The 27,315-nt window shown below is 38.3% G+C and overlaps 1 protein-coding gene across 27 annotated transcripts in view; it reads left to right on the forward strand.

The window, feature by feature from the left end:
- Window positions 1-27,315, forward strand: part of DLG2 (discs large MAGUK scaffold protein 2) — a 1,031,289-nt gene that overhangs the window by 363,675 nt on the left and 640,299 nt on the right. The window contains exon 1 of one of the 27 annotated variants that reach the window (XM_027462479.3): window positions 6,839-7,178. The exons of 24 other annotated variants lie outside the window; for them this stretch is intronic. In XM_027462479.3, coding sequence (XP_027318280.1) covers window positions 7,077-7,178 — 102 coding nt within the window. In that variant the 5' untranslated portion in view covers window positions 6,839-7,076. Of the gene's footprint in view, window positions 1-6,838; window positions 7,179-27,315 lie in introns of those variants that run through there. 2 more of the 27 variants (XM_027462511.3, XM_027462533.3) reach the window with 2 other exon arrangements.

Raw genomic sequence — 27,315 nt, forward strand, 5'->3', positions numbered from 1 at the left:
TGCAAAGCTAATCTAAAAAACTTGGGATATATTTAGAGAATTACTGGAAGTGAGAGATGGAAGGAATTATTCTGCTTGGCAATGTCATGGTTTGGATATACACTTTGAGAGGGATGCAGAGATTTGAGGAAACAACTGAAGACATTAAGGATTTTATGAGCTATGTTGAAGTTTAAAAGAATTAAAGAGAACAAGTTGAGTTAAAAATACCCGTCTTCAAATATATAGAAACTGTTTTTATGACAGAAATTGAGATCTATTAGGCTACAACTTTTCATTATGGAAAAGAGACGAGTTAGGATACAGCAATAGTTTACAAAAGCATGAGTGACACAGAGAGATGAACAGGAGTTGCTTGTTTCTTCCACTGCAACATTTTGGGACAGCTGATAAAGATATCAGGAGATAGATTCAGAATAAACAAAGACAGATTGTCATAAGAGAAGTGAAAAAACTGAAGAATATTCACCAAAGGATGTTACAGAAGTAGAAATTTATATTGATTCAGGGGCAGACTGGAAAATTGCTGGAAAATTACTGCTATTTTGTCTCTTACCTCGGGGAGCCCTATGTTCACACAGCAGAAAGGACATGCTTGCAGGGCTGGTGACCATGTGTAAGACTTTGGCAAGACTTAACACCTCTATTTAATGCATATAAATATATATATATATATGTAGCGATGACTTCAGCTCATATTGACATAACTGAGCTAGCCAGTTCAGTCCTAGTAAGAGTGTAGTCCTCGTAACACAAAATTTAGTCTAGGCTAACTCCTCTTCTGCCCCAGCATCCTGGACAAACACTGCACCTGGTCCATTGTGCATGCAAGCATGTGGTGTCTAAACTGATCATTTTAAGCTCATTCAGGTATATTTGTTCTACAGTATAAACACTTGAAGAAATCAGAGGGTCTATATAATGACATTAAGGAGGAGCATGTATATTTTGAATATGTTGTGTGTGAGTTTTCACTTTGTTGGTAGGACTGAGTATTTCTGTTTGTCACAGAAAAATTCTAACAGAACATATAACTAGAAATCATCAGAAAAGCAGAACAGTTTTGTAGCTATTGAGGACTAATTTCATTTTGCTTGTTTGTTGTTGTTTTTTGTTTGTTTTTCTTTTTTTTTTTCCTTCAAATATTTAATTCAAGTATTTTTTGCTTTTCATTTTTCTTTTAAATTTATACATGCCTAAAAAAATTATGAAACAAAACAAAACAAAACAAAAAAAAAACATATACAACTAGTGGCTTTGTAAGTGATTTAACAGATAAAAATTAGTTTCTGGAAAGATCTGTGTCTCTCTCGGGACATCTTAGTTTTTCATATTGTTTCTTGTGAAACAATTTTAGATGTAGTTAACACTTCAGATAAAACTGCTAATGTTATAAGTTACATCCTCGACCAGTTTTCCACTGGTTAAAAATGCAAAACTGTGCTGATAATGTGGCAGTTTAAAATGTGTGAACACTTATGAGCATGAGTACTTTTTGTAAGAGTATTCCCATTAACTTAAAAATCACTGTTTATATGACTGTGTACTTGGAGATATGGGCATTTAATTGGAAGGCATTATCTCCACCTTCAGGTGGAGAGAGATTGAGTCATATAGTGCTTTCCAAGCTGCCTACCACATCTGAATTCTTAATGCATAGGTGTTTTTTCTGAGCATCCTAGCTGTTCTCTGCCCATCTGCCTCCATGGTCGTGGATCTCCAGGAGAACTTTATATCTGTATTAGTTGTCCACACCCTTTCTAGTCAAGGTGATGAAGACAACTGTAGAGAACCAGCATGAGACAAGTGTTCTCCGTCTGTATACAGAGATTTCAGAAATCCAAACCAGCTGCCATGAAGGACTGTATGATGCAGTAGCAGCTGCAGGTGATGGTGGAAAAGGTGGGTCGTAGCAACAGCAATTGCATCTCGTAGAAGCAGCAAACCTGTTGCTACATGGCTATCCTTGGGGCTCTCTCTCTCATCTCAACCCTATTCATTTGTTCTTACGGCAGAACAAATCTAGAGTCCTTAAGCCTCTGGATGCATAAAACCAGCCCCCTTCTAACACTGGGGCTGAAAATTCAATCACTTATTACCCCTTAGCATGGGTTCAAACCCAGCTTTACATGAGCTATGGCTATCTTCCAGCAATCTTAGCTGCTCTTGCACTGATATCTGGTGTCTGTATGGTCTTTCCTTGATGAGCTTCAATGTTAGTTATTCCAAAGGTGGATGGATTTTCAGGCAAACTAAGTCTCAGCTTCTGATTCACACCAGCAGACAAATATCAGCAAAATAGATAACAGTCAGATCTATTAGACAAAATGGGTAACAGTTCATTCCCCAAAATGACCACCTCACATAAAAGGTAGGCACAGTTAAAGTCTTTGAAACGCCCCAAATCCCTGAAAATGACAGGACATCTGTGAAAATGTGATTTAGACCAGGGGAGATTTGGGACAATTTTGTTCTTAAGAAACAAGGCTGTGTGCAGTCATTTCTATTACTGATGGGGGATCTTTCAAGTTTGTTTTATATTTATATTCTCTGGTTCCTTTTGTACATGCTGCCTGTGGTGTAACAAGCCTTTTCCTCTTTTCTTTCATCTAATATGATTCTTTGAGAAGACAACTCTTTAATCACTGTCAGAGACAGATTTAGTTTTCACGAGGCTTGATTAGAGTACAGGGAATTCAGAGAAGAACAACAGAGATGGTGATTTTGAATTTTTACAGAAGATTAGAAGGAGGTAACAATGCATATAGCTTGGCCAAGGGCCTATCAATCATATTGATCTGGTATCTGATGGGTATGGTGAGCATTAGAGGAAATTTTCATGGTAGAGCATTGGAATGAAAAGTTGAGTGGTGAAAATATGGAAGGGGAAATACACAAGTGTATACTATAATATCAAATCTTAAGCAATTTATTCAACAGAAGAAGCAGAGAATTAAAAAACATCAACACACAAAATCAAATATCTTTAATATCCTGGTCAAGGCTGAATATCTAGAAATTCATTGTGACTCTCCAGTTAAATAACTTAACTCATTTTTACCTATATCAGCTTTCTTGGTTCTCATGTGATATGTCAGGTCTCAGGAGTGCTATTTGAGCTAACTCTGTTGCAGAACAAGGTATGTATGCATTAGGGGAGGAAGTATCATCAAACATGACCATAATGTTTACAGTAAAGCAACTCCATCATTGCAGGTTAATTTGTGTATTTCCACATAGTGGAGCACTATGAAAGGTAGATGTCGTTGAAGAACCTGGAAAGGTTGGCTGAAGGCAATTGACGGAGAGACTGGTACAGTGGGGGAAATTTTACCAGCTGAACAGACCAGTGAAGAAGATAAATGGGGCAAGAGTTTTTGTAGCAAGTGTGAGAAAGAGCAACTTTTGCAAACATGCAGTTCAGACAATAGCAGGTGACTAATTCACTGGTGGGGTCACTTTTACTCAAAGTAACAGACAATATCTTGACACCAAGATTTGCTGGGAGTCTCCCCTTTTTCTAGCAGCAAAAGAGGTGTGATTCATTGTGGCAGCACAGTTGTTGTGAGCGAGTAGTCTGGATCAGTGCACTGAACTCTCAACAAAGCTGACGGCTTCGCCAAGCGCAGCACATCTCTGGTCCCTCTTTTTCATATGACAACCCCTGCAATGTATGATCCTCTGCATATTCTGTCAGAGAGAGAGGAAACGTGGACATTGATTTTCCAAGAAACCTTGCTCCTGCAGTCTATGATTTAAATGACTTTTCTAGCAATTATCAGTTTGCTTCTGCATCTGTGCTGAGTGCTATTGGTAGAAAAGGTAAAAGAGGATATCTGAGCAAATGTTTTCTTATAGCAGTTTTCTATATGTGGTTGTCACATAATTGAAATAAATGTCTTGGCCAATTGTGATATGAGTTATTGTTCCAATCTGTCATTGGAATGAGTCTTTCTTTTCTGATCTCTTCCCAAATGACTGTACATCAGGTAACTGTTCTTCACTTGAAGGCAACAACTAGTTTAAGTGTGAAGAGATGTATTTCATGCCTTACACAATACTCAGGTGACTGGGGCTTGATACTTCTTAGTACTTGAAACAAAATCACAAGCGAAACCTGCTCTAGTTGAAAGTCTGCAATAGTATCATATTAAAAATTAGGGACTAAGAAAGAGCTGGGAATTCTAATAAAGAGGTATGTCCTCCCTTTTGAGAGTAGGAGCCAGCTGAATGTAGAGAGATCCAAAGGATCCAAGAGGTTAACTGGCTGTTTTTCCTTCCCTTCTTTGAGATCTGAATTGGAAATTAAATGCAGGTGATTTTAATTGCCCCATGAACATTAATCGGAAATCACATTTGTGTGATTATCGGTCCAGTTTTAAATCAGGACATCATGTTTAAAACATCGAAAAGTGCAGATGCAATTTATTCTCATATTAGAAATGCTAATGATGAGAACAGACTGAGACTGTTACTGATCACCTAAAGGTCTAAGATGGGTGGATATTAGAACTGCTAAAACTGTTAAATAGCACAGTTTTGTGGCATTTTGTAGTAGAGTCTACCAAAAATATTGTCATGCCACCCCCTTCCCAAATTAACGCTTATAAGGCCAATGATGTAGCATGCTCACACCTTAAGGTAGCACCGTGATTCATGTTTTAATGATAGTGGCTGCTGGCTGTAACTATGGAATGTATTGTCATGGAAACTACACTTTTCTATATTTACACCAGTGCTGGTTATGCGAGAGACAGTACTTGAAAGAAAATCTGTATAATATATAGCTTAATAATGAGACAGGCAAGCTAGGAATAAACAGATCAAAGATCCAGCTATGTTACAGCTGCTGTTTGTCACCACAGTACATTTCTAAATGGGCTCACTCATTGTTTCAGGCGATAACTGGCACAGCAAGGTGGAATTAAGTGCTGCTGTGATGTCTCTTTGGACTAACAGGTCAGACAAACTTAGATTATTGATAGCCAATTGATTGGCATCTGCATAGTCTTCTCCCATGGCATAACAAAACACATATAGCACATGTGTCCAGGTTGGTAGATTAAAAGTATGAGCTGAGTGAATTGAGGACACTGGATTGTAATTTGCAAGAAATAAATCTTCAGCAATGAAACTGGGTTGTAACTTTTAACCGCAGAACAATCCTATCTGGTGCTCTGAACTAGAAACTATTGTTGTTTTACTGAGCTTAGGTTCTTGCAGGTTCTAACTTTAAAAAGTCAAAGAGTGAAAAACAATCATCAGAAAATATTAAATCAAGTAGAGATTTAGCTACACACAAAAAATGGGTAAAAATAAAGTTATTGTATAAAGCAAAAGAAAGTGTCAAATCTAAGCTGTCTAATAAAATGTTTCTTTTATGTTTTGGAACTTTGCAAAGAGAGATTAAGTTATACCAAATAAACGCTACTTAAAGTATAGATACATGTATATATATAATGTATATGTATATATAAATACATACATGCACAATATATATATATATTATAAATATAAAATATTAATAGAATAGATCTTATACATTACTGTCTGAAGTCTCAGACCTTTTTAGAAATTCTGTAGGATTTACTCTCTATCCTGTTTGACCTAACTGCATACAGAGCCCTCCATTTGCCATGTTCTCCATTCTGTTGTATAACAAATTTTCAGTTCGAGTTTATTACAGAAAATTGTTTCAGTTGTGCTTTGAGAACGCACTCACAATTGCCAGGGAGACAAGCTGCTCTCATTTCTTTCGAAAGAGTTTCTAATTGATGGGCAGAGCTTAGTGAGGTACAAAAAGCAGGGTCAAGTCACTGTGGAACAACTGCTGGGTTTGCTTTGCTATCAGCTGTGAAATTGGTGAAGACGTTGCTTTACTTCCTATATCATAGCCTTTTCATTTTATATATGTGTGTGTGCTGAACCTAGAAGTGGAGGATATATTCATCCAACTTCTGATATAAATAATCCTCTTAAAAAGCACAGCTAGCAGTTTGCTCATCCAAATGCTTTATTATGCATTTTCAGCTGGTGTTGCTTTAACTGAAGAAACAGCGACAGCTGTAACTGAATCCAAACCAGCATTATGCTCCCAAACTTCTTTAATTATTGCATTTCTGGAATAGAGAAAGCCGTCTGGAGGTTATAGGATAACAGTACTAGCTGGAGATTCAGTTGTTACATCGCATCAAAAGCGGTTTAAAGAGGGTTGCATTTTAAGCTTCATGCTGGTGCATTTTCCGTGTAACTTCATGTCTTTATTCAGTGTCTCCTGCAATCCTTCAACCTGTCTATTTGTAAATTTGTGCCCGGAGAAAGCTCCCATGTGGCAAGCCAGGATTGGATAAATGTTACTTGTATTTCCCTGATTGCAAACTCCCAGCATCTGGGGTTTTCAGCTTTGAGTACAGTTTGTTTCATGCTGAGATTCATCTTTTTGGGGAAAGCAAAGGTCATCGCTTCTCCGGAGTTGCGACTGATTTGATTCTTTTTCTCGGGGAGGCGCTGGGAAGGGAATCCTTGCTGGAATGCATATTGATAAAGGCTGAGGATTCTGGCTTCTTAGATAAGTAATTTTTTTTTTCTCTTCTCTCCCCACAATGACTATGTATTGCAGCAACTCACTGGCTTTTTACCAAATCAGGAGCTGCAGTATTTTTCTTCCGATGGAATAATTTCAGCCCACTTCAGCTAGCATGACAATCTTATGTGATTGTTATGAGTAGGCGTTTACATCCTTTTACATGCTAATACTGCCACACCTGCTAGTCCCCCTCATTTCCATTTCTCTCTTCTTTTTTTTTTTCCTTTTTTTTTTTTTTTTTTTTTTTCCAATGTAAAAACTAATTTCCCAGAGGAAGGGAAATCCTGAGATTCGTGATCAATGCTGCGTCGTTGATTCATCAACAAAGAAGGGGATGGCTGAATGGGACACAGGTAGAGATTCAAGCAGGCTGCTTCTGACCAGCAAGAGAAAAGCTAGCTGTTGAACAGCATATGTTGCTACTCCATGTGCTGTATTAGCTACTTGTTTTTAGCCTTCAGTAGGCTGCCACTACTGCAGCACTAAAGGAATGTGCCCTATTGTTAAAAATCCTGACTGCTTTACACCAATGATTTGCCACTGCAAAGTTGCATGCACCAACAACACTTTGTCGTTGATGTTTGGATGCAAGGTAGGATGTGGTTAATATATTTAAATGCATGCTGTAACTCCTTTGAATATCTGTGCTATTTAATTTCATGTCTGACTAGATATTTCAGTGCAAATTGCGATACGTTGGCTATAAATTAGGGCTTACAGCTGATACATTTTAAATGTTAGAAAAAATCAGTAGAAGTGAAGGTTTATTATTTCCCAGGATTGTACGAGTATAGATTTACATAGGAGAAACGAATGGATTATGAAGCATTTGTTTTAGACTTGATTGCATACTTAGCTAACAGTGCTAAGATTATTAAACCACCACACTGCCATTTGCCCGGCTTTATTGATTTTGATGTGTATACTGTTATTACAGAAACACAACCAGCAAGAATGGATATATTTTTTCTATTTCTATTGCTGACATGGCTTTTAACTGTAATAGCAATACTAAAGTATGCAGCCCTGCACTTCTCTGTAGGAAATAAATAAAGTAAACTCCTGAACCTGTTTCTAAGTGTACGGGCATATATTTAAATAAGTGTTTTCTTTTAGGAACTGGACAATCATTTAATTTCTCCTTTAAATTTAAATCAAAAGGTGGCGCAGTTAGCCAGAGGAGTTTCATTTTTGGCTGTGTAATGTCATCCCACCCCAAATTTTTTTCCAAATGTGTTGGGCTGGGCTGTATTTCTCCCCATATAAATTCTGATTTGACATTAGGGTATAGCCAATGTTGTTCGTTATTTTACTGAAATAATTCTAAAGTAATAGCATGTTTTAAAAAGTTGTTATATTTGAGTAAACAAGTTTGCTTCTTGGATCGCTGGGTCAATCATGATGAATTTACAAGGGGGTTAAAGAATCTTGTCCCATTAATATTATATAGTTTAAGGATAGCAAGGAAAAGTAATTTTTTTCCCATATGTTTAAAATAGGGTAAGAAAAAATGAACAATTATATTAAAAAATGATAGTGGTAGGAATTATTTTAAAATTATCTATGTAAGTTTTTTTTTAATCCTCAAAAATGCTACATATGTCAAGGTTTAGTTGAATAGTCCACAAACTAGGGAACACAGTATAGTTTTTTGAGTTCCTATGTGACAGACCAGCCTGAATAAAATGAAGTAACTTTATGAAAAGGGTTATAGATAACCCAATGTTCCCTAAATATAATTCAGCTAGAGGTTAATGACGGATCATCTACTACTTCCTATAACACTTAAACACAAACTAGGTTACAGTCAAACGCTTACAATTGTCTGCTTTCTCCTTTTCCCCAAACTATAGCCTGCCTACATCTCTGGTTACCTGAGACTTTCCTGAACTAAAGTGTCTTGTTTCTTCCCTTCCATTTTAAATAGGCAAAATTACAGTCTTTTATTGAAAGGGTTATAATTTAATTGCTGTGTCATGATGCCACTAGCGGTATAAATAGCATTGAGAGTTTAATAGTTTAAAAGCCTTTTTAATTTTGCAGCGTTTTCATAAGAACAATTCATATTTCTTTTTAATTTTCACTTAAAAACTTAACCCCCCATGTTTTCAAGTGTTAAATTCTAATTAATAAAGGTGAATTGTTAGTCAGGGGAAATTAAATGCAAGCTACCCTTCTACAAAGGTAGGCCAGTGGCCTGGGGACTGGTATCCAATTTGTATTCCTGCCTGTAAGCATGATTTTCAAGGGATGTTCTTTGATGCACTTAAGCTCTTTCATGATTTTCAGATCCTGTTAGAAAGAAGCAGGAGAATAAAAATAATAAATTTCAAACTTCTTTTCTACCTCTTTCTTTGGAGCTTCAGGCTCATTAAGTTAGTCACAGCCAATATTTTATCTTCTTGTAGTGGTGTATGAACTGCTTCTCAAAGGAAAAGAGGTGGTGCTGGATAGTGATCATTTTCAGAAGGATGCGAAGGAGCACAAGTGAGCTGAGTTATCCTGGGATAGCTCAACACATGTCAGATTAGTACACTTTGATACAACCTGCATGCACACATGAGATACTCTGTATACATACCAGTGTGTCATCTGCTGCACTTGAAGCTTCCCTGTCTTATCCCCTTTTGCTCTGCATCCCCTATTGTAGAGTTATATAAATGTATAACTCTTTGCTTTGGTCTCATAGGATTATATTTCTCGATTTATGGATATAGATCCATTATCCACAAGCAGACAAGTTTGGAAAGAAGGAAGGATGTTTCTTTTAAGAAATATTTTAGTTACATGGCATGAAATCATGGACCTAAGCATGCTCATAATATTGTGACTTCTACAGTCACGTGGTTCTTGAACTTGGCAAGGAGTTTATATAGCAATGACACTTTGTATTCTGTGTGGCAGAGGAGAAAATAGGTCCTCAGAATAGAAAGACAGCTTTAAAATGTAGGTGGTGGAATAGACAACAAAGGAATTCAGATTTCAGACAAATATCTCCAAGTCATAAAATAACCAGGTCAGGTTATTAACTAGATCATTTCAAAAGGGCGGTGCAAGTTACAGGAATGAAATATTGCTCACAGTCTTGATTTACAGTTTTTAATTTTAATTTTGTGCCAAATACAATATTCTTTTCCTATAGGCACAGAAGTGAGTGAGAGAAATGCACTACATCAAAACCATCACGCCCATTTTTATCTGTCCCCAATGCAATAATTTTCCAGTCTGCTAGCTCCTAACAGGTGGTGCCAGGGAGTTAATTTGGGGGCGCAGGAAGAGGGTGTGCAACTCTTACTACACCATATGTTGCAAAGCAGGCAGTGGAGGAGTCTTAACTGTGCCTGCGGGAAGCTTTCCTTTTCAGCTTGATTTCCTGGACTTTGACCCTTGACCCTGTCCTGGGCCTTTACTTTCAATGATCCTAGTTTCATGAGACTTGACCTTCAAATTGCAAAGAATTCAGAGCACTTTAATCTTAAAGTCAGGGTAGCTTCTATCTGAAGCATCACTTTTGTACCCTGTGATAACTTTAAGCACTTCTCCTCTTTCTGGTAGGGAAGTACCAATGTTTCCTTCACAGCAGTACAGAGCTGAAGCAGAGAAAGAATGAGCAGGTTCTAAAACATGGCCCCTGTGTGCCAGCAAGTGTATCGAAATTTTTTTTTGTTTGTGATCTTGCAGAGCTGGGGCGTGAAAGTGTAGCCTCCAAGTCCTAGAGTTCCACAGAGACTGGGCTTCTTTGTGTCTGTGAATTAAAGTAAGGCTTGTGTGTAAGAGAGACCTCCACTCACAGGTCTCCACTGAGAGGAGTGCTGAGGCATATATCAGACTCTCTGAGGATGATGAGACGTAAATGCATACTTAAATGTCTGTATATGCTTACTCACTTTGCTGAATCGGGCCATGTAATAGTTCATTCAGTACTGCAGAAGAGTTATCTCCTGACTCTTAATATCCTGTTCATTTTGCTTTTATTAGGAGTGCCAGGAAGGCATTTCATATTGACTAAGATGTTTCTTAAATTATGTTTTGGTCACAACTCTGACACTCACATTAAAGTGTTTTTTTTTCCTATCTTATCTCTTTTACCTCTCTATATTGGAAATAGTTGTTGAAGAGATTTCTTCGAAAGATGTATGTCCTCACTGTTTTTTGACCTTGACCAGGTATTTTGATAGATCTTATTTTCCTTCTGTTTAGGTTTATTTTTTCATTTGTCCTAGCATAATTGAAAAGTTTAGAATATACCTCCCTCTCTTCCCTGCCTTCCTTCTTTCCTCCTACATTTATCACAACCAGTTCTCTGGCACAATAGCTGCTTTTGGCATTTTTCTTCCTACTCTTTCTCTGTTTTAGCTGAAATAACCAAATAATGATCTATTCCACTATCCAAGGTGAGGGTGGAAGTCAAACCACTTGTTTCTTCATCTGCCAGAATTTCCATGTTTTGCAAAGCTGTTGCAAAACTCCAGGTTTCATTTAAACAAATAGTAGGGGGTATTACTGATATATGGACTTTCATATTTATTTAGCTTACTATTTTTATTGTGATCAACTAGTTTTTTTTCTCATCAACTAGCTAGTATTGTGATCAGCTAGATTTCTCGTACTAACTTTCTGTACCAGCATTATTAGTCTCTTGCACAAACTGTGATCTGTCACTTTGTCCTTAATAGAGAATAGTCTCTACTTTGTCATAGTCTAGACCTGGTTATTGAAAGAAACAGTCATTTGAAATGACAAGAAAATACTTTCCTGACTAGGAATGATAAGCAGTAGACCATGCTCAAAGCTGCACATGCTTTAGGCACTTGATGCATCTCTGTGAACTCAAGTGGGTTTTTACATTTTGTGGGACACTCTGAGGTGGTTTCTGGATGCATCTAGATTAGCATTTTCATTTGAATTATAGATAAGCTTTTGAAGTGATTCTCCCAGTCCTGCACATGTATCTTGTTTTGTTTTGCATTACAGAGTAGGCTTGTAGTGTACAAATGGGATTGCTTTTTGATGAAACTCAGTTTATAAAACCAGATTAGAACTGTTTCAAAATAAAACACATGAAGAAAGGTGTAATATGACTGCTGAATCCTTCTCACCGCACAAGCTCTTCATTCCGTACATCTGTGCCTGTTGCTTTTGCTTGCTGATGTGGACGTAATAATTAATTCTACTCTTATTTCTGGACATAGTTCAGATTTTGGGGGGCATGTAAATGCCTCCAAAATGGTTGCATGTAAAAATACAATGTATTTATAATCATATTGACTGCTGTGATCCATCTATAGAGACTGTTATATTGTGTAGGGTTCCCGTACCCTCTGCAAGAGTTTACTGCCTATTCATAGACAATCAGCAGAGTAAGTCAGCTGGAACAGTGCTGCCACTTGCTATGCATAATGCTTGACAGGGGCACTGAGAAACCTACTTCCACACACTATTCTTGTTAGGCCATAGCAGTGTTAAAATAAAAATGCTCAGCAATAGAAGGAGTTGCAGAAGAGATGCAGGATTGCCATTGGCAAGAGGCTCTGAGTAAGATCAGTTGTGTCACAGAGGATTTGTGCATTAGTGTGCAGAGCTCAAGGCAGGGAGAGTGTTCTTCTCTGGAATAGCATCTATGCAAGCTAGATATGGAGTGTAAGCCGAAGGATTTCATATGGTTGTATTTTATTTTATTTTCCTATTAGGAATTGCTTAACACCCTCCAAGTTAATGTTTTAGGAATGTTTTTAGGAATGTTCCTAATGTTTTACCTTAGGAAGAGGTATACCTCCCCCTGTACATTGAACTGTACATTGAATTGAAAGGTCAACAGACTGAAATTTTCTGAGTCCAAAGTAGCAAATTACTTGGCCCTGCCAGGAAGTCCCAGTGTTAAGTTCATACAGTGGATCCTCCTTTTCAGTACTCTTCCCAGCTGCTGAGGAGCGTCTCACTGCTGAAGTACTCTGATATCAGGGGTAAGGAGACCATGACTTTGTACGTGCTCCTGAGTTTGTCTTGAACTCGGTGGATGCTGCAGAAGTCAATATTACAGAAGACACAAGGATGTTGCAGAGGCCTAAGGAGTGGCAGGAGGTGGCACCGTGAAGATCCAGGTGTGGGAAATGAAGAAAAGGCATGAGGACAGATGGGGCAGAGAGATCAGCTCAGGGTCAGGAGGATAAAGCAGTGGGATAAGATTAAGGCAAGGGTTCTGAGGGCACAAACAGAAGAGAAAACAACTCCAGTGAGGTCTGGCTAGATTGAAAATTGGAAGGAGAAAAAAAAAGTTTGATTACGAATCCTCTGAAATAAAAGGCCCATCTCCTCTATCAAGTAGGAGTTAACTCACAGGAAGGCAAACAAGTGATACTGTTTCATCACTTGCTAGCTGTCACTTGCTGGCACTGGCCAACGTCTGGGCGGGCAATGCCCAGGCATTTTCTAAAAGCATCAGGATCAGATGTTATAAATAATTCTGCTTGTGTGAAAATATCCTATCTCATCTTTTGCCACTGTCCTGCCCACGAGCTCCCTATACATCATGAAGGAGATGGGTGGCTGATAGGAGATTCCCTGAGAATGACTATGACTACTCCGTAACAAATGTGAGGGTAGTAGAAATTAAGATGTGAACACTAAAAGTGCTGTTTTTAAATATTTGCTTTTTTTGAAAAGTGTATAAACTGAAAGAATCTCCTGTTGCAAGTGGGATCTTCAGTCCCTACTCCATTTAAATCACTGAGATTTTTTCCATGTTTTGTCAGAATATCAAGCAGCTGTCAGGGGCTGGACACCGGACAGGATGGCCCACAGTGCTTGCTGTGCATGCTGACATCATGCATGTGTGCATGCATCACAACAGAAATATTTGCTGGTAGCACAGCAATGGAGTCTGACTTTCATCACTCCAGGTTACTTAAAAATTCACCTGAAACTAATGGGCACTATGAATACCCTCTGTATTGTGCCTTTGAACATGTAGCCATGCTGAGAATTTGATTTCTTTTTTAAGCTCCTAATAGAGCAGAGTTGATTGTCATGATTACACAAGCATCGGATTATAAATATGACAATAAAGTATACCTATGGAAAAAGTAGGGCAGGAGGTACGTAGCTAAAGGTTACTGAACGTTTGGAAGGGGAAGTTCAGAATATGCTCAGACACTCAATTTTTTAATATGTTTTTGCTTTAAATTGTACTTCAGTTATATAAAATGTGATCTTCAAATAGAAATATATAAATACTGGAATAACTTGATGCACAGTTATGTGAACTGTTTAATTTTACAAATTAACTGTTGACTGAGAGAAGGCTAAATGTAGACATTTGTCTTAACCATAAAAGACATCTTAGAAGAGAATGGTGGTAAAGTGTTGTGTAAATATATTTAAGTGATAACAGCAATAAAACTGAAAATTGTCACTGAACAGTGTTCTCCTGATATTTGAAAACTAGCTTTTATGTTTCCAATGTAGCTGTCAGAAATATTTCCACTATTACAATGCAGGAATTTATCATTTTCATTTTTCTGATTATATTCCCTTCATCTTTAAGCATTTGATGTAATATCAGTAATCATTAGGGACGGGATATTTAAAGAGAGCCACCTGGGTGTTGCATTGAATGCAATGGAAACCTGAATGGGAAGGAAAATTCCTGATGAGGATTCCTGTGACTCCCTGTACAAGTTTATGATTTATAATCCTAGGAGAGATTGCATAGAATGATCTCATGAAGTATTAGGGCATTTGAGGCTATTCTTTTGAGTTGCTTGGCTCTTAAGTGCAGAGTATCATTATGAATCCTGAGGGGGAAAAATGGCACTCCTCACCCCACTTTAATGAGGAATCACACCCCTTAGACTGCAGCTACTCAACTGAACCCCAACAAGCTGTATGTGGCCAGAAAGCAGACTTCCTAGTTTTGGGAAAATTGCTGTGTCTTAAACTGGAACTTTTGTTTTTCAATTTTCCATCAAACTGATATTTTGGAAACCCGGATTCTGAGAATTCTGACACATCATTTTAGGGAGATTTCCTTTAGGAGATGCTCACAGCTGTTGAGTATAATTAAGATGGAATGTGCCAGATATGAATTTTCAGAAAGATGTAAGCTGGTATCAGCACTGAAGTCCATGTGATGAATCACCTGGAGGCTCTGTAGCTGTGGTAAGTGTGGTACACAGCCTGAGTCAATAATTAGCAGCCTGCAGAAGACAATGTAGACACATATAAAGTCACTTGCTTTCCAAGACAGGAGCTCATCCCCTATGGAAACAGACCGGTAACTACAGACCCTGGACCAACTGCCAGATTTGGGGGATGCTAACTAAAAAATAAAGCAGTAAGTTTCATTGCTTGGTTGTGTTTTGGGATGCTACCATGCTGACAGTTCTCAGGCATGGTTCAGCAAAGGGTCCCTTTTCAAGAGAACAAGGATGAGACTACAGCAGGGTAGGTTACTGATATTCTATACTTCCAAACACCCCGCACCCTTGCCCCTTGCCTTTACATGATATTTGAAAACCTGCAACGTATCTCCTCAATTTCATTTAATGATACCACTTTAGTAGCAACATGAACACAAACCTCTCTGAACCACTGGGCCAGGAACTAAGGAGCATGCTGAGAAATGGATGTATTTAATGGACTAGATGCGGTATAAGAGTCATGATCCCACAATGGATGGAGCTAGGAAAATCTGACAAAGAGGACAGATGCCATAATAGCTGTGGCAGGCTTGGTTCTTCTGGACCTACCACAAGCACACTGGTGACACTGTGCATCACTAGTGACAGGAAGCAGCTACTCCAAGCCCAGATCTATAAGGTCTAAGAAGTTTGAATTCAGTGATTTAGAAAGATGCATTTAAATAAGGCACTATTGTCTGTCACTTTAAACCTGGTACATAACTCAAAACAACCACCTGTTAAAGTAAGTTGCAAGTTTACTGTTAGTCCTGGCACTTACACAGATTCTGTGAGGTGTTGTCAGCTGGCAGTGGGATACCTTGAAATTCTTATGGAGTGATATCCCAGTTTGTATTAAATGTAGTTCCATTAGAGAAAAATCACCTTCAATAAAACATTGAGAAAACTGTCTCTGCCGGAAAGAGGTCTGTGGCCTTGATTTAAGACAGGGAACTTGGAACTCCTTATTTCTATTTCTGACTCTCACATAGAATTCCTGCTGTGACCTGGGGCAAATTGTGTCTCCTTCTAGAAAATCGAGTTGGTATTTGTGAATCAGTAATTATTGCATGTATGCAGCACTGAAATGAAATGGAACAGTGTAAGTACAATGCACCATTGGTTTTAAGGACCAACCTAAAGCTGTGGTGGGGTTAAGCCAGGCAAGGTTGCTTAGGATAATATAAGTGAAAAATCAAAGCATTTCCTCCTCCCTGTTTGCTGTTCAGTCCCATCCCCACAGTATTTATTTTATAAAGTTCTTCCTCCAGGTCTGAGCTTTCACATCCCAATTTTTGCCTATAGTAAATTGTCATGGTTGAAATGCAAGCCCCTGGAAAACAGGGTTTGAAATGAAAGTGCTGACAAGCTCTTATCTCCACCCATCCAAGTGATCCTACAATCATTTAATTTATTATGTAAAGTTGCTGTAGGGAAGAAGCACATTCTGGAGCTCTGATTCTTTGAGTTTGCATTTTGCGAAGCTTGTTTAAAAATATTCTTAGGATGATATGTAAGGCAGAAAGAAGGCAAAGAGATGGGTATAGACCTGTTGCAAGGATGCAAACAGTAACTGCATTGTACACATTCTGTGACTGTTGAGGAACTGTTGGTTAGGCTGATAGTTTGGAGAGGCATTCAGCCCAGTTCAGGGGGCCATATGACTCTCTTAAACTGTTCATTAAATCCCACATCCTGAAAGCTACAGTAAATCCAGCAAAACACTATATATAGAGTCCCATCAAACCCAGAACAAAGCAGTCAGCAGAAGTTTGAGTGAAGTTTTTTTTCAGTGCTGTTAGTAGCAGTGTTTTGCACAGTACCTATAAAATAAATAAAATTAATTCATTTTCTACTAATTGCATTCACTTGTCTGTGTTGCTGTTTGCATTTGGATTTCTGGTCATTGGCTTAAGTAAGATTATAAATTAGCTGGGTGGGAAAAAAACACTTGACAGTATAGGAAAACATAGTACATTTTTGCACTGGCAAAGTTAACTGATGACTAATGTTCCATACACGGTAGTTTAGGATATAAAATAACCAGGACAATATGTTTTCATAAGACAGAGTTTGGTGATACATTTCGAAATATGTATTCCCTCCCAGAACAATTAAGAAAGCTCAGGGGAGGAGGGGGAGAGCAGAGAAGGGAGAAAAGATGACCTAGAAAATACGCTTGAGGATCTAATTTTGTGTGTCTATACGCATTACAGACGTGCCTGTTGCACTTTCTCCCTTAAAGCCCTGGTGTTTTGTACTCTTTAATATGTGCACCAACCCCCACATGAATTTCAGGCACACAGCTCTTTAATTTCACAGCATTAAGGGCACATCTTACCACTGTCTTGAAGTTTGTAGCCTTTAAAGATGTTGAAAGCTAGCTGAGACTGGGGGAAGTGAGACTTTGTGAGACAAATCTTTAGGTGATTGCAAGATCTGGTTATGAAGAAAGAGCTTTTGTATTAAGTGTCATTGTCATAAGGCCCCTGAGCTTCACACTTGCTTCTTCAGGTCAGGTACAACTGTTGGCACAGAGCAGTGCTGTCTCCATCACAGAGCTGGGAGTTGAACCTCAGGCTGTTGAACCTCATTCTGTAGCTGGCTTCCTAAAACAGAGTGTTAATTTGCTGTCTGCAATTGCCTAATGTGTAGAGATCTGATGCATAAATCTCTTATTGCTGCTGGAGTGTGGCACCTTTTCACACAGCATTAAAAACTGCTACTTTCCAGTGTGATTGGAATAAAAATGTTCAGTGTGCAATGGAGCTTCTTCTCAAACTAATCCACTTTCTGTGTGCAAGCACCAGATATTTCCTGGCTATTTGTATTTACCAAGAGGGACAGCACAGGGCTCCAAGGGTTAATAAAGTTTCTGTTAGTAAATAAGAATTAGTTGTTCCATAGTCTGATGATATTTCTTCTACTATCTTCAGTTTCTTCATAAAAGAGAGAAGCTCAGATAGGATAGGGTCAGCTCACATTATGAGAATGTGTACAAAGTAATCACAGAATCATAAAAATGATGATTGGAAAGGACCTCTATAAGTCACCTCATCAAAATTTCACTGAAAGCGGGAGAAATGCGGAGTGATTTAACATGCAGCCATACACCTCACTTTGCAGAAGAAATGGTATGCTTTTTAGCAGTTCTAGGTGAAATATTTCTTCAGCTGAAACAGAAAGATTTTTGGGAAGTGTGATCCAGGGTTTAAAACAAGGGAAAAGGGGTTAAATGGTCTGAGTTTTACTCTCTCTCTTCTATTGATTCCACAGAAGATGTGCAGAGAATCAATGTAACCCCTTTTGATAAAATTGGGAGTGTTGCCAGGGGCTAAGATTGAAGGGGCTGCTGTTACAGGGGTGAGGATTTCACCTTTTATGGGTTAGTTGATCTATTTGTAAAACAGAAAGAAAAGCTCTAGCAGAGTTTGTGAGCCTTTAAGGTCAATGTTGTCAAAAGAATTTGGGCACCAGCTCCCATTGCTTTTGATGAAAAATAAGTATCTTCTAAGGATCTGTCCATGCAGTACTTCTCTTCCCCCAGTGCTTCCTTTGTTCATCCCTACATCTTATCTCACTACTTCGTGTTACTTCTCAAATATGTATATGTGCTTTCTGTGCTGTTACTGGATTTCACTTAAAATTCACTGTTAGACTCCAGGTCAGTGGATGTGGTTGGGAAAGAGAATGAAGTTTACAGAGAATTTCTGGAGTAAATGGTGGACAGGAATAGAAAAATGTGTGCATACCTTCTCATGTACATACGTATATAACAGGGCACTAAGCTCTGCACTTTACACTTACCTGCTACATTAGAAATACTCCCACTCTTATATTCTCAAAATTTGGTGACTGTAGGCCTTGGATGAGGTAGTGGGTGGGAGAAGAATATCTGTTTAAGGCTGTAAAGCTGCATTTGAAAGTGTAAAAAAAGTTTGTGATACAGAGGTCTATTTGCCTTATATAGAACATGCTAGTTGACAAGTCCCTGAGGTTTCTTATGCAAGAGTGAGAAGTCAAACAGGACTTTGAATGGTGCAGTAAAGAGCAAGATTTTTTTTTTTTTTTTGGTCAAAAACTCTAATGAGTAACATCCTGCCAATTTATATATCTATCTCCTTCTTAAGAAGATGGGACCATCACTACAAGAAGGACATCAAAGCCCTGGAGCATGTCCAGAGAAGGGCTACGAAGCTGGTGAGGGGCCTGAAACGCAAGTCCTATGAGGAACAGCTGAGGGAACTAGGGTTGTTTAGTCTGTAGAAGAGGAGGCTCAGGGCAGACCTCATTGCTCTCTAAAACTTCCTGAAAGGAAGTTGTGGGGAGCTGGGTGTCGGCTTCTTCTCGTGGATAACTAGCTATAGGACTAGAGGGAATGGCCTCAAGTTGTGCCAGGGGAGGTTCAGGTTAGAAATTAGGAGACATTTCTTCTCAGAAAGAGCAGTTAGGCATTGGAACAGGTTGCCCAGGGAGGTGGTGGGATCACCTGGGGATGTTTAAGGAAAAGTTGGATGTGGTGTTTAGGGACATAGTGTAGTGGGTGACATTGGTGGTGTGATGGTAGGACCAGATGATTTTGGAGGTCTTTTCCTACCTTAATGATTCTATGATTCTGTGAAGAAGAGTTTCCTTCAACTCCTCCTCCTCCTATGAAGATTTTCTTTAACTTCTTCAACTAAGAGCTAGTAAAATTAAAATAGCCCAAGAAAGGAAAAAGGTGCAGATTTCACTTTGAATTTCCCACATAATTTATTCCCCTGGTTAGATTATGAGAAACATATTGTAGTGAAACACCTCCACATTAGTGGTTCTAAATTTGGGTAATACACATAAATGGCTAATGTAAAGATAAAGACATTTTATGAGATGCCTATCCTTTGGTGTATTTTAGCTTTAAGATTTAGGGTCAGGGATTTCTACTGAGGTGTTTGTGTACAAAATTTAGTCAGACTTCAGTCAGAGTTGGCACCTAAAGAACCATGGCATTTCACACCAAGATGGATACTTAGTGTGAAAATATTGCTGCCATTTAAAAGTGTGCAATCACCTTCTCTTGCTTTTCCTACCATGCTTAGATTAGTTAGGAAAACAAACAAAAACCAAACAACCCCAGAAATCATCCAAGAATTATAGTTTGTGGACCACTAAATATGGTCCATCAGTTTCTCTTGGACTTCAGTTGGATTTAGGGCCAACAAATTTTGGCACAAAATTTACCAAGGAGGACTAAAGTAGACATGAATTAGATGGCTTTTTTGAGTTTCATATAAAGCGTGCAAAAGTGATAGAGTAAATAGAACATTTGTTTGGTATTCTTTAGCTATTATATTGTTATTTTCTACATGTGAATAAAAGTCTTGATAATTTTCATTCACCAGCTTTAAGATAAAATTCATTTTCTTGACATGATGAATATGGAATTGTTTTTGTTTTTCATCCAAAAAGATTAGTGTGTCTAATCTAGCTGTAGCAAAACAAAAGAGAAGGTGCTAAAAACCGGAAAGAACTGAATAGTTTTTGAACTTGTTACTCTGTAAGTTACATTTTCTGTGTGTAAAGCTTTGAAAATGAAGTGAATTTGTCCCATACTTACTGGTTAGGAGGTGAGATCCCAAAAGAAAAGAAAAGCACTTTATTGAGGAGTGCAGACTGCATGCAGACATGACAACTTGTTGGTATTCCCAGCTCCCGGATGTGCTGTTGTGTTCAGCTGATGTCCACAGAGATCAGTTTCATGTACAATCCCACGACAGAAAACACATTTTAGAACAAATGCACCTTGAAAAAATGACAAGTGAAAAAAGCCCTGAATTCTTAAAGGAGTTCTGATGCCTTTTTGTTTGTTTGTTTGTTTTGTCTGAATATTTTCCCTCTATTTTTTAATTAAGAGATTTGACTCTATTCAACAGCACAGGCTGCCCAGAGTGGTTGTGGAGTCTCCCTTCTTGGAGACCTTCAGAAACTGTCTGGACATGGTCCTGGGCAGCCTGCTCTGGGTGTCCTTGCTTGAGCAGGGGCTGGACCAGATGAACCCAGAGGTGCCTTCCAACTTCAGCAATATTGTAGTTCTGTAAGAATTTCCAGTCACAAGCCTTGGAGCAAAATTCACTAAAGCAGACTGATAATTGCATTGGGAATGCCTCTGGAAAAGGGCTTTGTCTCTCTTGCTCATGTACATGGTGTGGGTAAAAGTAAGGGAAGACAAGAAACTTTGAAACTTTGTCTTAGGGACTGTTTTTTGCTTTTCTTTCCTCTCACACAGGTGAGCCTTGAGGAGGGAGCTCTGTTTAGGCCACCCAGCTCTTTTCAATCCACAATACTTGATCTGTTGAGACTTTTAGGATACAGCCAAAAAGTAGCTTTTTTTCCCTGAATATATCAAGAGAGGCTTTGACTCACCTAGAAAGAAGGTATCTGTACTGTTCTCAAACTCCTCACAAAGCTTCACATTGTAAAGATAGGGTGGTCTTTGATGTGCACTGTATGGAGGGAGAAATAAGAAATTAGGGAGCCATTTGTAGTTCGAATTAAACTTCTGTTGATTTGAGTAGATATTTTTATTTGGATCTGGAGATTCTGAAGTTTGGTACAAATTTCTTAATGAGAAGCCTCAGGTCTGGGTTCTTCTCCTGGAGTGTCTTCAATAGCATATTTTTTCTTTTATTTGAAAAGACAAAAATAGGTTGGATAACGGTGATGAAATTAGAAAATACTACATGTAGGTAAAGCTTTTGAACATGTGATTTCCCTCTCCTCACCCCGCTCCCTGCCCCAGCTTGAAGAACTGTACTTTCCTTTTATCTTAAGAAAAATGAAACAAAATAAAATTGACAACAGCCTTCACCTGTGTTCTGTTGCTTCACTTTCTAGAGATGCAGTATATCCTTTTCAAACTTAATGGGTCGTCTTCTGTAGAAATCTTTGCAATATAATTGAAAACCCAAGAAGTCAGTGACATTTCTCTATCCACATCCTGTGATGGAGTATTAACCTACCATCCTGCACATCCACTTGACTTTTCAAGGACTTCAATTGGATACTCAAAAGCTGTAGAGCCATTGATTGTCATTTGACTTATTGTGAGTAAAATCACATTTGTTTTTATTGTATACTTAGATTGACGGAGCTAAGCAGTGATGTGTGGCTGTTTACTCTTTTCTGTATAAAATGTTAACCCTTGCCTCAAGGAGGCATTAAAGCTCTATTTTCTTCTATTTCTGGCCCTACCACAGACTTTTGTGGCTTCAGTGTATGACATGTTACTACATATACATGCAAACTATTGTATTATTTAATGCTACTATCTAGTCCTATTTTCAGACCATGATTGACGCTTACTGACAATTCAGTTTTATGCTGATTTCACCAAAAGCAGTAGCAGTGTTGCCATTGTGTGGGCACCCAGCTGGGGTTGTGTTAATCAGGCAATCTACTGAAAAAATATTTTTACAGTCCAGTCAGTGACAGAGTTAGGAACAAAGCAAACACAGGGCTAAACTCGGAGTTCCAAACAGCACCTTTTTTCCACCTTGTTTTTAGGCTTCAGCATTCCCAACAGTTTTTTTTTGTTTGTTTGTTTGTTTTAAAAAAAAAAGTAAAAAGAAAAAAAGCTGATTATCCCTTTAAGGAAAAAACGTTAATATACAAGATCTAATTACCTCTGTCTAAGCTGATACGCCTACAGCACCTTTTACATAACCCAAACACTTGAGTTCCAATTATACAATTATATTTTAACATGTATTAAGTGCTATTCCTTTAGGGAGGAGACTTATACTGAATATTTTAAGTAAACTCCTTCCTCAGCACAGACCTATATGGTAGGGTCTCATTTCACTACAGTGCCAAAGACTTGGTTTTCTTCTCAGTTCCTTTCCCCTTGAGTACACCAGCTGGCTCTTCAGAAAGCACATTTTCCATGTCTGCAGTAGTGACAGACATATCTTTATATGTATCACAACTGCAGGCTATAAAGCTAATTTTCTTGGGGTCAGTAACTGCACTGTTCCTGCAGTTTGATCAATAATGATTGCACAGTGCTAGGATCCTTTTTTTTGGGTACAATATGTGGCAAGGTCCAAGTCTCTAGAGGAAGCAACATGCTCAAAAGTGGAGGAAAGTCTGTTGTTTGCTTGTATTGTTTTCTAGTATGCCTTATTCTGGAGATTGATAGCACAAAAAAAACCCTGCATTTCCCTTTAGAATCATAGAATCACATAAGTTGGAAAAGACCTCCAAGAAAGATTCACCTGAGAAAAGAGACCAACACTCTCCTCACTGCAGTCTCCTTTCAGGCAGATGTAGAGAGTGATGATGTCTTCCCTCAGCATCCTCTTCTCCGGACTTTTCACTTTAGTGACCATTCTTGTTTTCTGGTACCTTCACACAACTTCTCTAAGATCCAAGAGCCTTGGTCTGCAGGGAAAACGTGCTGAGGAAAGCTACTTGCTGCATACTTTCAACTGCTAACATCAATGAAGTTTGTAGGCCAGCACCTCTGAAAACCCAAAGGCTAAGTTTAGACTAAGTTTAGAATGTATTCCTACATTCACAGCTAGCTTGAAGAAGAAAGAGTGAATGGAGGACAACCGTGGCAAGCAAGGCTGGGCATTGCAGGTGCTCCTCGTGTGGATTAAAGGTGTGTGTGGCAATGGCTGCTGGTGAAGGGGAGGTAGCAGGGCCTTTTCTGCTTCTTCACATCCCTCAGCATCAGCCCATGTCAAAAACTAACATAATCTAGGTTGCAACCGCACAGCTTGTGCTGAGTTCAGTGCTGCTGTAGAGGTTACCTTATCAGCAGCTGAACCACATGGTGTAACACTGACATGGCTATTTCTATACTGTACTGGAGTCATTCCTGCACAGTGACTTCTGTGTAAATTATCTTCTGCTTAGAAAACCAAGTTTTGAAAATATTGAATAAAGTTATTGCATGGGGCAGTACTATTCACCCACTAGATAAACTGAGCTTCTGCTTAAAGACAATGTGGACACGGTTAATTACAAGGTAAAGCTAAGTTATTGAAACATTAGATATGTGTTATTCTACTCACACAAAACCAAAAAATCTGGAGGTAAAGTTCCCATGGCAACCTTAGCTCTGTCTCCTGTGTGCAGTTGATGTGTGTGTATGTTTGTATAAAATAGGATCACTCGTTATCATGGACATGGTCAGAGTGATTTAGGACTTGCTGATCAGCAACCTCTTAATCAGACCAGAAATCTCATCTTTAAAAGTGGTTTATTTCTGATATTTCTTTAGCGAAGTGTTGCAATGTAGAGGGGATTATAAATTTCTGTCCATTCTGATAAGTACTCATTATAAAGCATAATGCCTGAAAAATTCATATCTTGTCATAAATCTGATCTATGACTTTTCAAATTTAGCTACAGTTTGTGACAGACACCCTGTAGTCATGTATCCCATGAGCTAGTAAGATGAAATCAGCACCCATTTTTTTTTGGATGAGCTCATTGGTATCAAGCACTTGATTACACATCACACTTTGATGATACCGCTTAATACTGCAGAGATAATTTCACCCCCAAAGTTTTTTGAAAAGGGCTGGGCACCATTTGCCTGTCTGTCAGGGATTACGGATGCTGCAGTCATCTGGTGATGTAGCTGAAGTGTCTACAGTCCTCCCATATCACGCGAACCAATGACATTTTCAGTGCAAATTCTCATGCAATGCTCCCTTAATCTCTTCTACTCCCACTTCTCCCATATTCAGTTTTTCCAAAAGGTGCACATCAGCCATGAGAAACCGTCTCTCAGGAATGCAGGTGTTAGCAGAGTGAGGGGACTGATGAGCAGGGTTAGGGAGGTGTTTAGTGCTCATGTAGGGAGAGACTGGCAGCTGTAAGAAATTTGAGCTACTTTGTGTAGGCAGAATGAATAAGGGGAAGTTATGTGAAAAAAACAGATAGTATACTCTTGTGAAATGTGATGGTAAAGGTATTAAAGGGCACTGTTCATTTTATTGCTGTCATGAAATTCACTGAATGACATGTGCATGGTAGTGAGCTTTACAAGTACGATGTACAACTACTTGTGTGTTTGCGGTTGCCCTGTAATTCTCTGTTTTCAGTGACATCGTTCTTCAGGGCAGTAGCTCAGAAAGAGGATTAATATTTTAGAGGACAAACTGTGGATGTATCTTTTTTCTTATACAAATAAATACACATCCCTTCATCTTCTGAAGATAGACAGATTCTTGCTGAGCTGTTGCATGAAATCAATACAGAAATCATTATATAGAGAGATAAAATAAGCATAATCTATGTATAAATATATTCCCAGTAGACTCACAAAGTAATATGAAGATTTGCAGGCTTTCAAAATCCCAAAGATACCAACCTAAAGACAGAAGAAAGAAGAGTTCATTTTATTTAAGAGCTATGAGTATTTAAAGGAGATATAGATATTAACTCACCAAGAATTCATCTGAAGAGAATTGAGGAATATTCAGAAAGAAACTTCATAAAAATTCTATTCTGTTGTCATTTGGGGGATTAACTGTTATAACAATTAAATTTGGCAAAGTCTTTAAAGTGTGTATCTCCTTTAAATCTAGGCAGGTTGGACCTCCTGATGTAAAACAATTATTTCTATTCTTTAAATATTTTTTTTCCCCTAAGTCATGAGGTCAAATTCTAATGCTTAGCATCCTGCTAAAATTAAACAGCACAAAGATTTCCTGTCAATGTATTTCTGACTTTGTGTATTTTATTTATATAGATATAGCACAAATTCTAAAATGCATATTTATGCCCCTGAAGGCACTAAAAATAGAGCAGTTATATTCCCCAAATGTTTTTTCATTGTAATTATTTTTCTTTTGTCTGTAGTAACATTTGCTTTATTTTCTTATAAATAAATACTTTAAATTTAATGTTAAAACAGGTAGGATGCATTTTAAATGAGTCTCATGACAAACCTCTTTTCAATTAGTCCTCTCTGAGGCAGCCAGCGAATGCCTCTGTGTTTACATTAGTAAGACAGTCTCTGGGTCATGGGAGGTGACATCAGATTTCTCTGACTATTTCCAGCTTGCTGAAACCAGACATAGTCTAAAGATGACCTATTGCAAGTGTTGTTGAACCAAGGGGTTGCTGAGCACAATTTGTTGAAGGAGTTAAAAGGAACAGAGAAAATACACAGAGGAGGAGAGTGAAGCAGTTCAAACCCAGCCTCACTGGGAATGAAATTCTCCAGGAAGGTGGAGGACAATGAAAACAACACCACTCTAGTTGTGCAGGCAGTGAATACCAGCAAAGGGCAGCTTTTTTTCTTATCTTACCTGGTTTTGAAATACTTGATATGTTTGATAGGTTTTGTTGCCTCAGGCAAAGAGACCATAAAACTGAAGTAAAGAAGCTCAAGGAATGTTTAATAACCTATAAGCATGAAATATCAATAGTAGTTTTAATCAGAGATACAAAATGTTGAGGAAACTGAGTGAAGATCTATTTGGCACTGCTGGAGGGTTGAGTCTGTGATAAGAGATCATGTTGGAACATATGCATTGAGATGTAAGCATAGTCTGCTGTGCTCCCCACGCTGATGATCCTTGGTGTGCACCATGGACACACAACAAGTCTATATTCTGTATTACGCCCCGTGTTTGTTTTCTCCCAGTCATCTAACTGGAGTTCTTCCAAGAGCATGTCAAAACCCCTTAGCTGTCCTATAGCAGAAAATAGTGGAGAAGGGATTCTCATCCCAACACAGCTCATGCAGTTGGGAGGGTAAACAAAGCTAAGGAATCCCAGAAAGAAAGATGTAAGGATTTGACAAATAAAAGAAGACCAGGCTCAGAGTAATAGATGAATATCTATTATCCTAAATGAGAATCCCAGTAGTGTAAGAGAAGAGAACTAAGTGTATGGCATCACAACTCCAACTGTAGCAAAAATGCATGTGGAGTTGCAAAAGTGTTAGTTAACAGAAGCCAATGATCTGGGTGCCACAAAAGATAACATGTGGGAAGAAGGATTGATTAAAGCACTTTGCAAAAGCTGGCAAGAGCAAACAGTGTGTTTTATTCACACAAATCCTCATAGGAACGATGAGCAGCAGTTTGTTAGGAGATAAATGCAATGTTGAACTGAAAGTAAATGGGACATTTATGAAGTTGGACACGATGTACACTTCATTATATTGTAAGAAACAGATGTTTTTATTGCCAGAAAAGCACAGGTTTGGATACTAGATAGTAAATTTACTATTAATTGTAAAAGAGATCAGTGCTGCACATATCCCATTAAAGAAGTGCTTTCCAGATCTTGGGGCTCTTGAGGGAGGGAGGGAAAGTATGAGGTGTTGTCTGCACTGAACAGCATGGTCCAAAGTGTGCAAAGGCTGACCAGGGAGGGAGGACTCCAAAGAGCAGAGTTTACTCAGGAAACCTTAATGTTAAAGGAGTATTGAACTAACTGGATGGATGAACAGCATAGCATATTTGAGGACTCTCCGCTTGTAATGGTACCAAGGAAATCATATGTTTTATTAGCTGAAAGAAAAAAAAATAAATAAAAGTTTCTTTC

The sequence above is a fragment of the Anas platyrhynchos genome, chromosome 1 (genome assembly GCF_047663525.1).
Source record: "Anas platyrhynchos isolate ZD024472 breed Pekin duck chromosome 1, IASCAAS_PekinDuck_T2T, whole genome shotgun sequence".
NCBI lineage: Eukaryota > Metazoa > Chordata > Aves > Anseriformes > Anatidae > Anas > Anas platyrhynchos.